At 39.1% G+C, this 13,423-nt stretch overlaps 2 protein-coding genes across 3 annotated transcripts; one reads left to right on the forward strand and one right to left on the reverse strand.

Annotated features, from left to right (window-relative positions):
• The first annotated feature begins 602 nt into the window (after positions 1-602).
• On the forward strand, positions 603-6,906 carry LOC139632153 (histone H4 transcription factor). Of its 2 annotated transcripts, none has more exons than XM_071496944.1 (10): positions 603-706; positions 1,157-1,372; positions 2,510-2,736; positions 2,827-2,938; positions 3,037-3,189; positions 3,289-3,363; positions 4,111-4,231; positions 4,866-5,004; positions 5,174-5,298; positions 5,960-6,906. In XM_071496944.1, the coding sequence occupies exons 2-10, from the start codon at positions 1,222-1,224 to the stop codon at positions 6,390-6,392; spliced, it is 1,536 nt and encodes a 511-aa protein (XP_071353045.1). In that variant the 5' UTR covers positions 603-706; positions 1,157-1,221; the 3' UTR covers positions 6,393-6,906. The 2 variants fall into 2 exon arrangements, with proteins under 2 accessions (XP_071353045.1, XP_071353044.1); XM_071496943.1 differs by having other exon boundaries at positions 605-706; positions 1,144-1,372.
• On the reverse strand, positions 5,923-12,577 carry LOC139632154 (uncharacterized). Its single transcript, XM_071496945.1, has 7 exons — positions 12,119-12,577; positions 9,866-10,093; positions 9,074-9,214; positions 8,900-8,986; positions 8,661-8,729; positions 8,196-8,307; positions 5,923-8,106 (listed from the first exon to the last, which is right to left on the reverse strand). Exons 2-7 carry the CDS (start codon positions 9,908-9,910, stop codon positions 7,250-7,252), a joined length of 1,311 nt encoding a protein of 436 aa, XP_071353046.1. The 5' UTR covers positions 9,911-10,093; positions 12,119-12,577; the 3' UTR covers positions 5,923-7,249.
• Between the last annotated feature and the right edge of the window lie 846 nt (positions 12,578-13,423).

The following is a 13,423-nucleotide window of genomic DNA, read 5'->3' on the forward strand; positions in this document are numbered from 1 at the left end:
GATTGTAAAGACCAGATTTTAACTTGTGATGAAGTAGTTTCTACATTACATTTGTGCAAGTAAAGAATCATCTGAATACTTCTTCCGCCCCCGCCCCACTATTTCAACAACAATAACCTTCATCAGTTTTCATATAATAAAGGTTTCATGAGTCTGAAACTGTGTTTTACACTGTCTTTACATTACCTTGGTAAATGCGGCCTGGATATACAATTCTGTGTGTAGAGGTTTATTTAGAGACCCGGTCTGGTGCGGTCTGGATGGGGAATCTGAAACTGTGGAGTCCTACATGTTATTTCAGTCCAGGTCTGACATTTAAAAAATGTCAGGGTTTTCAGGTGTAGACTTGGTCTATTGTTGCTGTCTGGATGAAACCACCATTTGTTTGATTGCATGAGTAAAATGCAGGTTTCACAGCATTAAAGCTTTAACCAGGATGCTTCAGCGTCTCTTTTCTCTCTGAAACTGAGAAATAGTTTGTATTTTTTCCGTTTCGATGTAAACTTCCTCCGGTCTTGAATTTGTAGGACGGCCCTCCTACAGCAGATGGCGCTGTGCTCTCTTTCTGTCTTGGCGGTGGTTTTTAAATAACCGACGAAGAAGAACAACGTCCGGTGACGCGAGAGGAAATAAACAAACCCAGACAAGCTCGGAGGAGGGAAGGAGAGTTAGCCCAGAGCTGCTGCAGCGACTGACTCTCATACTCGTAAGAAACAGTTACTAAACTTCAAGTGTCCCAAGTTTCGGAAACTTTAGTGTGTGTTTACAAATTCCGCATTAAAATGCCATTAATATTTCTCATGTGAAATATTTAAAAAATATGATAAGCTGTGATGGAAAGGTCCGAAAAAAAAACAGTGGTAACCTGTGACAGGTTCAGCGGCAGCTAGACTGTTAGCCAAAACACTAGCTTTTATATAAACACAACATATTTAGCTAGAGATAGCTACTGTTTCCTTTATTGCCAACTAGTTAAATCAGAAACAAACAAACAAAAAATGTCTGTAAATGTTTTGTGGGTAATGTAACCTTCACTTTTCAGTTAACCAGTGCTAACAATAGCTGGCATCATCTGCAAACCAGCAGAAATGCTTCTCAGCTAAGCCCACAGTTTATTTGTCTCCCTGTTGAAATGTCTGTCAGTGTGTGTCGTCAGGTGGCCAGGCCTGGGTGTGTGTGCAGCTGCAGCAGAGGACCACACAGTGGAGGTCACTTGCCATCATGATGACAACTAAGAGACTGGACAATTTTGAGGTAGCGTGTGAGTGGGCTTCATGCAACTTCAAGGGCCACACCATGGAGGAGCTGAGTGACCATATGTCAATGCATTTAAAGGACTATCTGGGAGACAAAGACGCCCTGGAGGAGCTGGGTGAGTAAAGTTATCACTTTTGTTAGTGGTGTTAAATAACCACTAACAAATGCAAGGAGCCAGCATATGTCAGCTGTAATACAGGGCAACACCACAGGTATCAAAAGTATTTTCGATTTAATAAAAAGAAAGGCCGACTCTGTATTTTGGCTCCTACTCCAGTAAGTACCCCACCACCTGCCCTTGCCCACTCAGCTGTAACTACTCTTGATGGGGGTCATTGTCTGACTAGCAGAAAAAAGCCATTGTTATCCAAAATGCTTATTTTCTTTATCCCACTGGAGCCGGTAGAAGTTTTGTAAAGAGCTGCAGTATGTGGTCTCATTTGTTAATGCTGAATGAAATATTAACAAAATACTTCTGCCTTGCAAAGTCTTTAAAAATGTGCCCAAACACTCACTTTCTGAAGATGAACTACAAGACCACTCTAGTATGTGCAAGTTGTACACTGTCCAGAGGCCGCACAGTGTCCCTGTGGTGACTTTCACATTTTTCATTCAGAAATGTAGAAGATGAAAATTGCGATTCTTATGTGAATCGATTTTGTTTACCCACCTTTAGTTCACCACTGTAGACATTTGTTTGCTTAAAAATGTGTTAATTGATTAAAAATCTTTAGACTATTGGGTATTACTCTTAAATATTAGTAATAAACATAATAGATTTGGATAATACACTTCCTTTGTCTCATTGCATCCATACAGCATTTTTGGGTAGTTAGTGCTATTAACAGTTGTTATATAAAAAGCTGTTACTTCTGATGCCTTGATCAAGTTTTCTGTTGTAATTTTTTTTTTTGGCTGTTGTTGTCTCAAAGAGTTTATCCCCATCGAATTGTTTCACCCTTCTTTAACTGAGCCTGACATTATCCCTAATCCCCTCTGTGAAGTCTAAGTCTCAGCTCTGTCTCGGTTAGATGTTGTTTGACTCTCTGGTGCATTATAAAACTAGACAAGAGCCTGTCTGAAGAAATTTACCTGAACATACTGACATCACTAACACTGGGTTGGTCAAAGATTCAGATTTTTAGTTAATTTTCCAGCCCTTCTCAGTCAAATATCAATGTACCACCTGTACATTCAGTAATAACAGTCCTTCCTTCACTGCAGTAATTACTCCTTTCCTGTCTGTGTTTAGATGAGTATGCTTGTCTCTGGAACGGATGTGAATTTCTATCTATGGGTAGTCCTGTGGAGCTGGAGGTCCATGCTTACTTCCACAACTACCACGGTAAACTCAAGTTTGTCGGGTCACAGCTGCTCAAGTCCCGTCCTGACCTGCCCAGCTGCAACCAAGGCTTACACAGCAACAACCTGGTTCCTGAAGGATCAGATGGATATGTTTGCCAGTGGGAGAACTGTGATGTAGGTATTTGTAGTTTAAATTATTCATTGGTCATCAAATTATTGATAGCAATGAAATCATTATGGAATTTATATTGTTTCTTTATACAGAGTACATTTAACAATCCTGAGTGGTTCTACCGACATGTGGACAATCACGTTGAAAGTGCTGAGGCACAGTCATTCTCACAACAACAGCAGGCTCTCTTCTGCCATTGGACAGGTATGACTGAGTAAGAAGGGGTTAAAGAGATGTTCCTGGTATGTGCAAATTTACCTGCTGTGGAATCAGGTGATGTATGTTTTATGTCTCTGTGACAGGCTGCGACGCTTTCTTCAAGATCAGGTATCGTTTGAGAGAACACATGCGGAGCCACACTCAGGAGAGACTTGTAGCTTGTCCCACATGTGGCAGCATGTTCTCCAGCAACACAAAGTTGTTTGACCACCTCCACAGGCAGGCCGAGCCAGTGGGTGAGAGGAGCACTTTGGTTTATCAAACTTTCCCACGATGCTGATGCTTAAAATGTTTTGGATAAATGCTGATTTTTGCACATGTTCTCATTCAAACAGAGTCGTTGGTGTGTGAACATTGTGGCAAAGCTTTTTCCAGCGAGAGACTTTTGAGGGATCACGTTCGTCAGCATGGTAATAACGTTCTACAGTTTCAACTTTGAATAATAGTAGTTACAATGCAGTTGTTGGGGTTGGACAGGTCAGACTGAATAAAGGACTGTTCTGAACTTCAAACAACATTTGACATGCTGTATTTGTTCCAGGTGTTGTAACTATAGTGTTTAATGTAGATGGAAGGGCTAAACAGATTGTGAATGGTCATATTATTTGATAACGATGGACCTAATTATTGTAAAATATTGGTGGTGGTTGGGTTTTTAAATGAACTCTTTACTTTGGAAACGGCAGCATACAAAACAGTCTCATCTCTAGGTCCATTTAGTAGCTGTGCTGGTGCTTTTAATCATGTCAGATGATCTTCATCAGATGGAGCCTGCTCAGCTGTGACAAAACTGTAAATTACACTTTTTTAAAACATAAATTTCAGCACTTTAAGGAGTTGAAGGAGAACATACTTTGATTTATAAGTATCATCTGTGTGAAGTTTCATCCATTTCAGTGTCTTTTCAGTTGCAGCACATTATTATCTGACATGTCATTAAACTGGACTTAGACCATTCTCTTATTGAAATTATAAAGAAATTATTATTTTTTATTAAACAGGATTTTAAAATGAATAACAAATGTTGGCCTCTGCAGTAAATAAAGTGCACAGGGGATCACTAATAACCCAAGGACCACATGTTGGACAGTTGTTAATCAGCCATTTGCAAGGTTTCGCATTTCATTATTACTTATGTCCTTTTCTTTTACTCCCAGTGAATCAGGTGAAGTGTCCCTTCTGTGACATGACCTGCACCACGTTGGCAGCACTGAAGATCCACATCCGGTTCCGCCACTGTGATGAGCGGCCGTTCCCATGTGACTTCTGCGACAAAAGGTAGAGCTTCGAAACAGATGATCAGACGTCCAATTGACAACAGCTATACGCTGTGTACAACCCCCTCTAAACTGTGTCGCCCTCTAAAACTGACGTTAAAAGTGGTGATATCAAGTTTCAGCTGTTTCAATAAAAGTCTTTAAATTGCTGTATCATGAAGGTTATCATTCATTACCTATGTTTAGGTGAGTAATTTATTGATGTAGCATTTTATCTGTAAAGCAATTTTAAAAACAGGAGTGACAACGTCCTATACAGAAGGAAAAAATTTAAGAAATTATAATAGATGGACAACACAATGTTGCCTGTAACACTAATGTTCATTAACATGCTGTTTCCTCCATCCTCTGTCAGTTTCTCCCAGGATGTTACCTGCTCTTTGGATCATTTTACTGTATGTTTCCAGCCCCTGTGATATGTGCTACATGTAACTCATTAATTCAACATTTTGTAGTATTTTCCCTTTATGTTTAAGGGCCTCTAGTATGTTTCTAAACTAATCTGGGGGGAAAATTCACGGCACTTTTTAATGCTACAAAAATGCAAACAGATACAAACAAAAAGCAACAACAACTAGCAGTGAGAACGCCACTGGCCCCACATGTTTATCTTTTTATGTTTTTTTTGTTTACAGATTTAAGAACCAGCGCGATCTACAAAAGCACACGGAGGTTCACAATGAGGGCACTGTGTATCACTGTACTGTGGAGGGTTGTGATTATTCCTGTCACACATTCCAAACCATGAGCCACCACTTCAAGAGAGTACATGAGGTTTGTTAGCACCAACATAAAGCTCTCAGTGAGGCTCTGTATTCCAGCTGTATATATGTTTTTTTAGAAGTCCCATGTATTGTAAAAATGTAATTATTTTTCATTCAGAGTCAGTAGTTAAGATAATGCTCTGGTACTTACATTATTACATGATGTTTTCCACCAACAGGTTGGGGGGATGTCCAAATATAAATGCCATATTTGTGATAAGGTCTTTTCCTGGTGTTACACTCTCACACTTCACCTTCGCAAAAAGCACGAGCTCAAATGGCCCTCTGGACATTCACGGTTTAGGTAAGTCATAGCAGCCAATGAGCACTCAGTACATTTACATGGCAGTTTTCACCAGTAAAGTGATAATGTAAACTAGACTTCTTTACACAGGAGTCCAAAAATTTAAAATAGACCTTTGAAAAACCTACCTGAACTTGACAACCATTTATTTATTTTCACAAAAGACATATCGTTCAGCTCTAGTGGAAAACAACATGCTCTCCATCCATTGTGGGAGCAGAGATGCAAATCACTTTCTCGTATTTTAGAGTAATCCACGAGTGGCTCCTTTCTGGATTAAAGTTTATAGCATCCTGGAAACTGTTTTTCTAACCAAAATTATCATGAATTCTGACTTGAGTTTGATCCCTGCCTGAAAAAAAGAAACACCTAGTGCTCATGTAGTGGAGAGAACTACTTTTAACTTTAGAACTGAGAGCGATACACTTATTGAGAACTGGAATATGGATTATTATTATATTTATGTGCTTCAGATCAGACTTTGTATAGACACACAACAGAAACACATTCTGGGGCATCTTAGGCTGCAATTATCAAGGTTCTTATGATGTTGATTTTGTTTATGTAGTTTCTGTTCATTCTCTCTTTAAAAGTCAATAAAAAGAATGACAAGAAAGTCTGTGATTAATGTAAAAAAATATTTTATCTGTTTTCTCCACAGATACAGAAAGGATGTAGACGGCTTCCTAAAAGTAAACATGGTGCGATTTGAGACTGTTGAAGTGACCAAGGAGATCATGAAGAACATGGCCAAAAAGCCACAGAGCCTTCGCAAAAGTCCTCGCACCAGCAGCCGGAACAAGAGGGCTGCAGCCACACCGGAGAGCGGCCGAAGCTCTCCTGCAGGATCGTCCTCGCCCTCCTCCAGCTCCTCCTCCTCATATTCTTCAGAGTTCTCTGGAGGCGAGGACGGTTCGTCGCAGCCCAGCCCCAGAGGCAGTGACTCTCCTGTCTACTGTGTGATGAGCACCATCCCTCACATTGAGGACGAGCCCGGAGGATTATCTCAGGAGGACTGTGATGGTAGTGGGACATCTGGAGCCGTTCAGGCCCTGACAGAGGTCGCCAGGGGCCTGGGCATGGACGTGGTTTGATTGTCCACTTTGCACTGGGAGAAGTCACAGGTGTCCAGTGTAAACTCTCGTGTAGCTGTTATGCAATGAAATTGTTTTGTCTGTTGTAGTATATTTGGCTGTGGAGCTATCAGTGGAGACAATACTGGAACTATTTTTTTCTTCCTCATGCTCTACAGTGTTTGTAGTGATGATACATCGTGATGGTTCTCTCTACGCTGGTGCTAGGGGACCACACTTTCACCATAGCAGCTCTTACTAACGCTAATGCCTCAGCTTATCTTTGTGACGTCCTGTGTTTATGAGATCGCCTGTTAAACATGTAGTAGATTAATCTTTCTGACAAATCTTACATGATTGAGTTAACAGCACTACAAAGCTAACTATGAAATACACACCATGTTCCATTTTTTGTGATATTTCCATGATGTTGCCCAGCAGAGGATTTCAGAGACATTATTTTTTATTGTAGCCTTGGAATGTTGCTTAATTTTATTGTTACATATTTTAAATACATTTTTTATAGAAAAGTGAACTTTTCTTGTGTTTTTCTTCCCCTGTAGGCTGTAGTTGATTGGTCGGTTTGTCCATCACTTTGGTCCAGACTGAAATATCTCATCAGCAATAGGGTGGATTGCTCTGACTTTTCATCTAGTGCCATCACCAAGTCAACAATTAAAAAAAAAAAAAAAAATTAAATTTGAACATTTACGTGCAAAACTATTTGTATTTTGAATTTAGTGCTAATTAGCAAATATAAACAAGGAAACACACTAAATTAAAACTGTGAACATGATAAACATTAAACCTGCCAAACATCAGCATGTTAGCATTGTCATGGTCACACTCTCCTTCTGTGTCAGACCGACTCAGGAGACTCATTGCCCCAGGTAAGACGTTCCCAGAAAGCCAGGATGAGGGAGCTGCCGTCTGCAGGGGTGGAGATGACAGGTTTCATGATGTGAGTGTAGAAACTCCCTCCCTCTAAGGTAAGCAGTCTCCTGCTTCCTCGCAGCAAGAGGGAAATAAAGAGGTGGCATAAAGAAGCCATGCAAAGCCTCTTTTTGCCGCTGTGCTACCAGAGGTATCCTGATCCCTTTGCAGGTATTAAGTGAATAGTCATTTTGTCTACAGTGGAGATCCTTTCTTTTGTTCATGATCCACGTCGGCTCCCATGAAGCAGTTGGGTAGGGATACATTTCAGCTCCTGGATAAGAGATGAGTCCCCTAGGAGCGCTGGTGTCATTACATCTACTGCTGTTCTGATTCAAGACAGACAAATGACTTATGTTTATATGTGGCAGTGGTATGGTGCGTGAAGATGGATGTGTATGAGTTGTAGTGAACGGAGATGGACCAGTGTGCAAAGTCTTAGTAGAATCAAACTGGTCATCTACAATCTCCTGCTTCACCCTCTTCACTTTAACGAAGCTGTCGCACTCAAGCTGCCTTTTCCTGTCAAGTGAGCCGCCTTGTGTGCCATCACGTTCAGGAGTCACATCCCGAGATTTGTCTCTGAGAGGCAAATCCTGTGTGGTGTCAGTTTGGTGGTCCCTGTGTTTCTTCTCCTCGTCGAGTTTCTCTCTCCAGTGCAGGTTCGGCGGCTGGTCTGCTTCCTCCCTCTTGGTCAGATGGCTGTGGCAAGACACTGGTGAAGATGTGGAAAGGTGAGAGGTTGTCCCTGGTTCACTCCTGTCACTGGTGTTTCTGTGTGCAGACTGTCCACACGGAGAGTCTACAGAGTGAGAAGCAGGTCAGCTTTAATAATATGACGCATCACCCTGTTGATAACAGTATCTCTTACAGTGCTGGCCTTGAGCTCACCTTGATTTGAATGCGTGCAAGAGGGCTGCTCCGATTGCTTGTGTTGTACTGAGTCTGGGAGACTGACGGCAGATGGATACTCAGGTGTCGGCTCTCGTTTTTGCTGCATTTTCTGTTAAATGATGCATCAAGTACAGTTTGTAAAGCACAAACTAGTTCTAAACTATTGAAATCAGATGAAATCAAAACCATTTCAAAATGAACTGAACTAAAAGATACCAGAGTTTTCTACACACACAAAGTCCAGAAATATACAATAATATTTTTTTATATGTGAAACTCCTTAAAACGGGGTTACCTTATTTGGACATGTCTCATGCTAAAAATTAAAAATAGAAATTAAAAAACCTTTATGGCTGCTTTTTAATTTAAATAATCTCTAAATCTAGTTTAGTTTGAAAGGCAAAATAAATTTCTGGTTTTCCTGGTTTATGTGACTAAAATTTTGATGCATTTAATCATTACCTTGTGTTGTTTATGGTAATAAATCTTCCATGCAATGCACACATGCAGAGCACCCCATCTCCCTCGTTTCTGAAAAAAACAAAACAAACAAAAAAACTCTTGATTCACTACATTTAGTTTAATCAATCACAATGGAGGTTGGACTTTTAAAAGGGAAACAGAAGGAAGATATTAGTTTCACTGTACTGTTCTATGCTTTAATAGCTGTGTCAGTTTTAAATGAAGCATCTTGGACTCACTGTCCTGAAGGACTTCTGCGTCGATCTGTGGAAGGCAGTGACCGGGGAGAAAGAGGGCCTCGATCCTCTGGGAAGGTGGAAATACGACTAGACAGAAACAACATTAGTGTTAACGTTCTGAATTAAATCACTACTAAGTAAATGTTTATACAGCACAGACACACATCCTCTTACTTTACTGTACTGAGCGTCCAGTATAGTTGGTAGGAGAGGTGGGATGGTGGGCGGCTGGTGCAGGATGGGGGCATGCTGAGGGGTGTGCTGATGCATGTGTTGATGTTGACGAACCAGGCTGTGCATATATGAAGCGGACGGCTGGAACATGAACAAGAGTGTTTTTAGTTGCTGAGCAGGCAGGAGGGCACAGTCCAGAGCAGGGGTTTCCAAAGTCTCAGACTCTGTGGGGCCCCACTCAGACAAGACTGAGACAATGCTGTAGAAGAGTAATGTTGCCAAGGAGTCAGTCAGTTGAGCCCCCCCCCCCCCCCCCCCCTTTTTTTTCTTGCTTAGATTTGTTTATGTTTTGGCAAATTGGAACCATTAAAAGTATGCTGAATTAGCTATTAGCAGTTAGTGTGGATGTGCAGTTGACTTTTTTTCTGTGACTTCTAAGAAGATTTATTGACACTTATTCACGAGGATGGCGGTATCATCTTTTAAATTGTGCTGAATCTAAAATATACGAATCATCCCTGCGTGTTTTTTATTTGCCTGAGTTACGGCTCTGAGAAGGAATGCACAAATTGGGAGTCGAATCAGCAGCCAGACTATAACTCACTCCCTGTCGTTTTTAGAGCACCTGCAACTTTCCCTCACATTACAGATTGAAAACCTCTGTTCTAGAGGAAGAACATGAAGGAAACCCTTTTTGGCAAGTATTCATTAAAAAAAAAAGGCATGTTGCAATTTAAACAAAACAGTAGAGGCAGTCATAAAATGTGTAACCGAGAGTGTAGCTGGACATACCAGACCGTGGAGTGCGTTCTGCACTTGAATCAGTGGGTCTGCCATCCAGTAAGTGAGGATGATTGAAGGCTTGCCGGAGTCCAAACACTTCACTGCTTCGAAGCACTGTGTTACTGACTGGCAAGATGGAGCTTTGCTTTTTCAGAGGAAAGTTATCAGACCAGCTAATCACCAGGATTGATTAATCAGATTGTTCTTGATGTCCTCTCTTTCCAGATTAGTGGTGACCTTTGCAGCCAAGACACAAGCGGTAAAAATCAGTGAACATTCACAGAATTATAAACACAGTCATGTGTTGCAGCTTTTCAGCACATAAGCGTTTTTAAGGATACAGATTGTACAATTTATGATATATTTTTTACGGCAGTTTATCGTGCAAATCAGATGCAAATTACAGTATCTTGTTATATTGCATTACAGGCAGTAATCCAATTAAGCCATTCAATGTGCCAAACCATTTAATTAATTTAGGATCCATCCGTTCCAAGGACACATGATTAGTAATGCTGTTAGTGAATGGGGATCACTGTGATATGCAGTATGTTGCATATAATGCTGGAGAGAGAAGAGGATAGAAGCTTCTTTTCTGGTGGTTATTATGAATGTGTGTGTTATATATCGCTCCAACAGGAAATGTTTGACTTTACTCCCAACAGGATTTCCAAAAACAACCTGAGATTCACACAGAAAATTAAAATATTTATTGAAGCCTTTGATGTGCACAAATCAATACAAGGGCACAGAGATGAAACACAGGGTACTCACAATCGTGAGTTTCAGACATAGAGCTGAAATGAATCAGCAGCTATTTTGATAGTGGCTTCATTGTTGTGATTTTTTATCAGTTTGCCTTATTTTTAAATATAACACAAGACTTTTTAAGACAGAAAAGGCATTTTTGAGCTATTTGTGTTAGTGTGCAGCATTATAATGTTTTCATTTTTGAAGACAAGGTGCTTCTAACGGTCTTAATGTTGTTTCTATTGTAAAAAAAAGAAAAAGAAACTTACTATACACATTCAGAAGATTGATAAAATTACTGTAATGCATTTAAAATATAATAAAATACAACAGCTCAAAACCGTCAAAAATTATGTTCAATCTGCATCTCTGACAATTTCAGAAGACTCTCAAGGTTAATATTTAATACAAGACTGTTTTATTGGACTGTATTTCAGTGTAGAGTGGTGTCTGTGTTCCTGGAGTAAATAATAATCATCCTGGCTCCTTCTCTGCGTTTAAATGAAAGGATGGATGATGGAGGGTGGTGTCGATCGCTTTCCTCCATCATTCTGTTTGTGTCAGTGCCCCTTTAACCTCTCTGCAGCAGTAGTAATAGCCTGATCCCTCCTTTCTCATAAAGACAAGATTAGCTGGAGGTTACACATCCCACGTTCTCTAAATTTCGTCCATGTCAGCGTGCCACAGAAATCTCTTAATCTCATAAAGGAGCTGTTTGTTAAGGAGCACAAACAGAGTGGATGAGGCATCAGAAACAGCTAGCTGTGTCGTCTGAGGGCATGATGAGCGCCGGTGCTCACCTCCGAGACGAAACACCCTCTCAATCGATTATTCATTAGTTTAACCTTCTGAGATTCATTTTTTTCATTCTCAATACATGTTAAGAGATTACAGTTAATATTTTATGTGTGTAAAACACAAACAGATGAGTTCTACACCTCAATACTGACGAAACACTGTTTAAGCAAGAATAGTAAGAATTCACTATTTCCAGCTCCTCTGATGTTAATATGTTCTGGTTTTCTTGATCTTGCATTACAGTACACTGAATATCTTTGGGTTTTAGACTGCTGATAGGACAAATTCAAACATGTAAAGACATCACCTTAGGCTCTACAAATTTGTAAATGGAATTTTTCTCTATTTACTTACCTTTTATAGAACAAACCATGAATTTAATAATGAAAATAATTGTTGGTTGAGTTCTTAAAACCAGTTACAGCCCCATTGTAAATAGTCATGAATTTATTAATTGTTGCATATTGAACATAATATCAGGGGAGAAGAAGATATACCAGATGTTCTTGCTTGAAGACAAGAGAAATTAAAATTTTGCTCTTTGAATTGGTACAGAATTTTTTAAGGTGACATACACAGAACAGCCTTGTAAAAAAAAAATGGTAGAAAGTTATTTTCAGGTATAACTACAAGTCAGAAATTTTACCTGTTTACCTGCCACAGTATTTCTCCTAATAAAATCAAATGCATGTATTCTATAAATATGTTTCTTACCTGTTTAATGAAGAGAAGTGAATGTAAAATCTCGACTCCCTGATGTTTGAGGGTCGTTATCCAGTGAAGACCCAGCTCCTCCAGCCTGTTTATCGGGCTACAAAGCAAAGACAAATACCTCTAATATGTCTTCCCTTATATTTAATTATCAGCCACATTAACTGTGCTGATCAATTCTGCTAACTGGAGAGTGAATCCTGTCCGTCTCCCCCCTGCAGACTCTGAATAGTGACTTCAGTTCAGCAGGGACCACCTGTTGCTCTGAGTCAGTTTTAGCTGTCTGCTGTCCCTGGTCAATTAGTCAGTGTTACTTACCAACACCAGGAAAGACCATTAACTACTCCTAATGGCTTTGACTAATCCAATCAGCCCCCTAAACCCTTCTGATTCAGTTTAGAGAGAGAGAGATTACAGTATGTGGCAACAGGAGGGGATTTCAAAGACAGACACAGGAGAGAGACTTAAGAATGAATAAATATGTCCCCATATAATGTACAATATGGCATCAGTGGCAATGCTCTGATTATATATCTAACACTTTGCTCTGGCTCTCAATATGCGTGTTGTTTTTAGTTCATTTTCTTTTTTATTAGTTGTAAAAAAAATTTTAAGTTATTTTTTAAAAAATTTGTTTAGGTTATTTGAATTCTGAATTGCAACCCTCTCACATTTTATATTATATTTGTTTATTATTTTATATTCATATTATCAATAATTGAATAATTAATAATAACAATCAGAAAGTGACTTTTTTTCAGTCAAATAATAAAAAGAAGAATGGCAGAGACCTAATAGATTCATTTATCATTGTTTAGTCTGTATTTTGAATGCAATTTCATAAGCATTCCATAAACTAATAGAAATCAATAATTTTACACAGTTATTATATAATTCCCTTTATAGTTATATTACACCTGAAATAACACCACTATTGCAGAGTCCCAGTTGTATAATACAAACTAACTGTGCACATTATATACTGTTTTTGCAATTAGTAACTATTAATTATTATATTATTATAATATGGTATTATAATAACAGGAAATAATACAATACTACCAACAACAATAACAATCAGAAAGCTATTTTAAGATTTTTTTTAAATCAAAACTCACAAAATGTCTTTCTAAGGAATTATATTACTGCCTTTGTAACTGTGGCCACTGACTTTTTTGAGTGTACTTAATTTTGTCACTTTTTCAGTTTGAATAAACAACATACTAAAAATCTGCTTAATGACTAAATTCAATTCAACTGAGTTCTGAAAAAAACTTGAATAGGCTACACTGTGCTCACACCCGAAAT

This window comes from Trachinotus anak, unplaced genomic scaffold (assembly GCF_046630095.1).
Source record: "Trachinotus anak isolate AG129_WGS33_773 ecotype Australia unplaced genomic scaffold, CSIRO_AGI_Tana_v1 ptg000014l, whole genome shotgun sequence".
NCBI classification, from domain to species: Eukaryota; Metazoa; Chordata; class Actinopteri; order Carangiformes; family Carangidae; genus Trachinotus; species Trachinotus anak.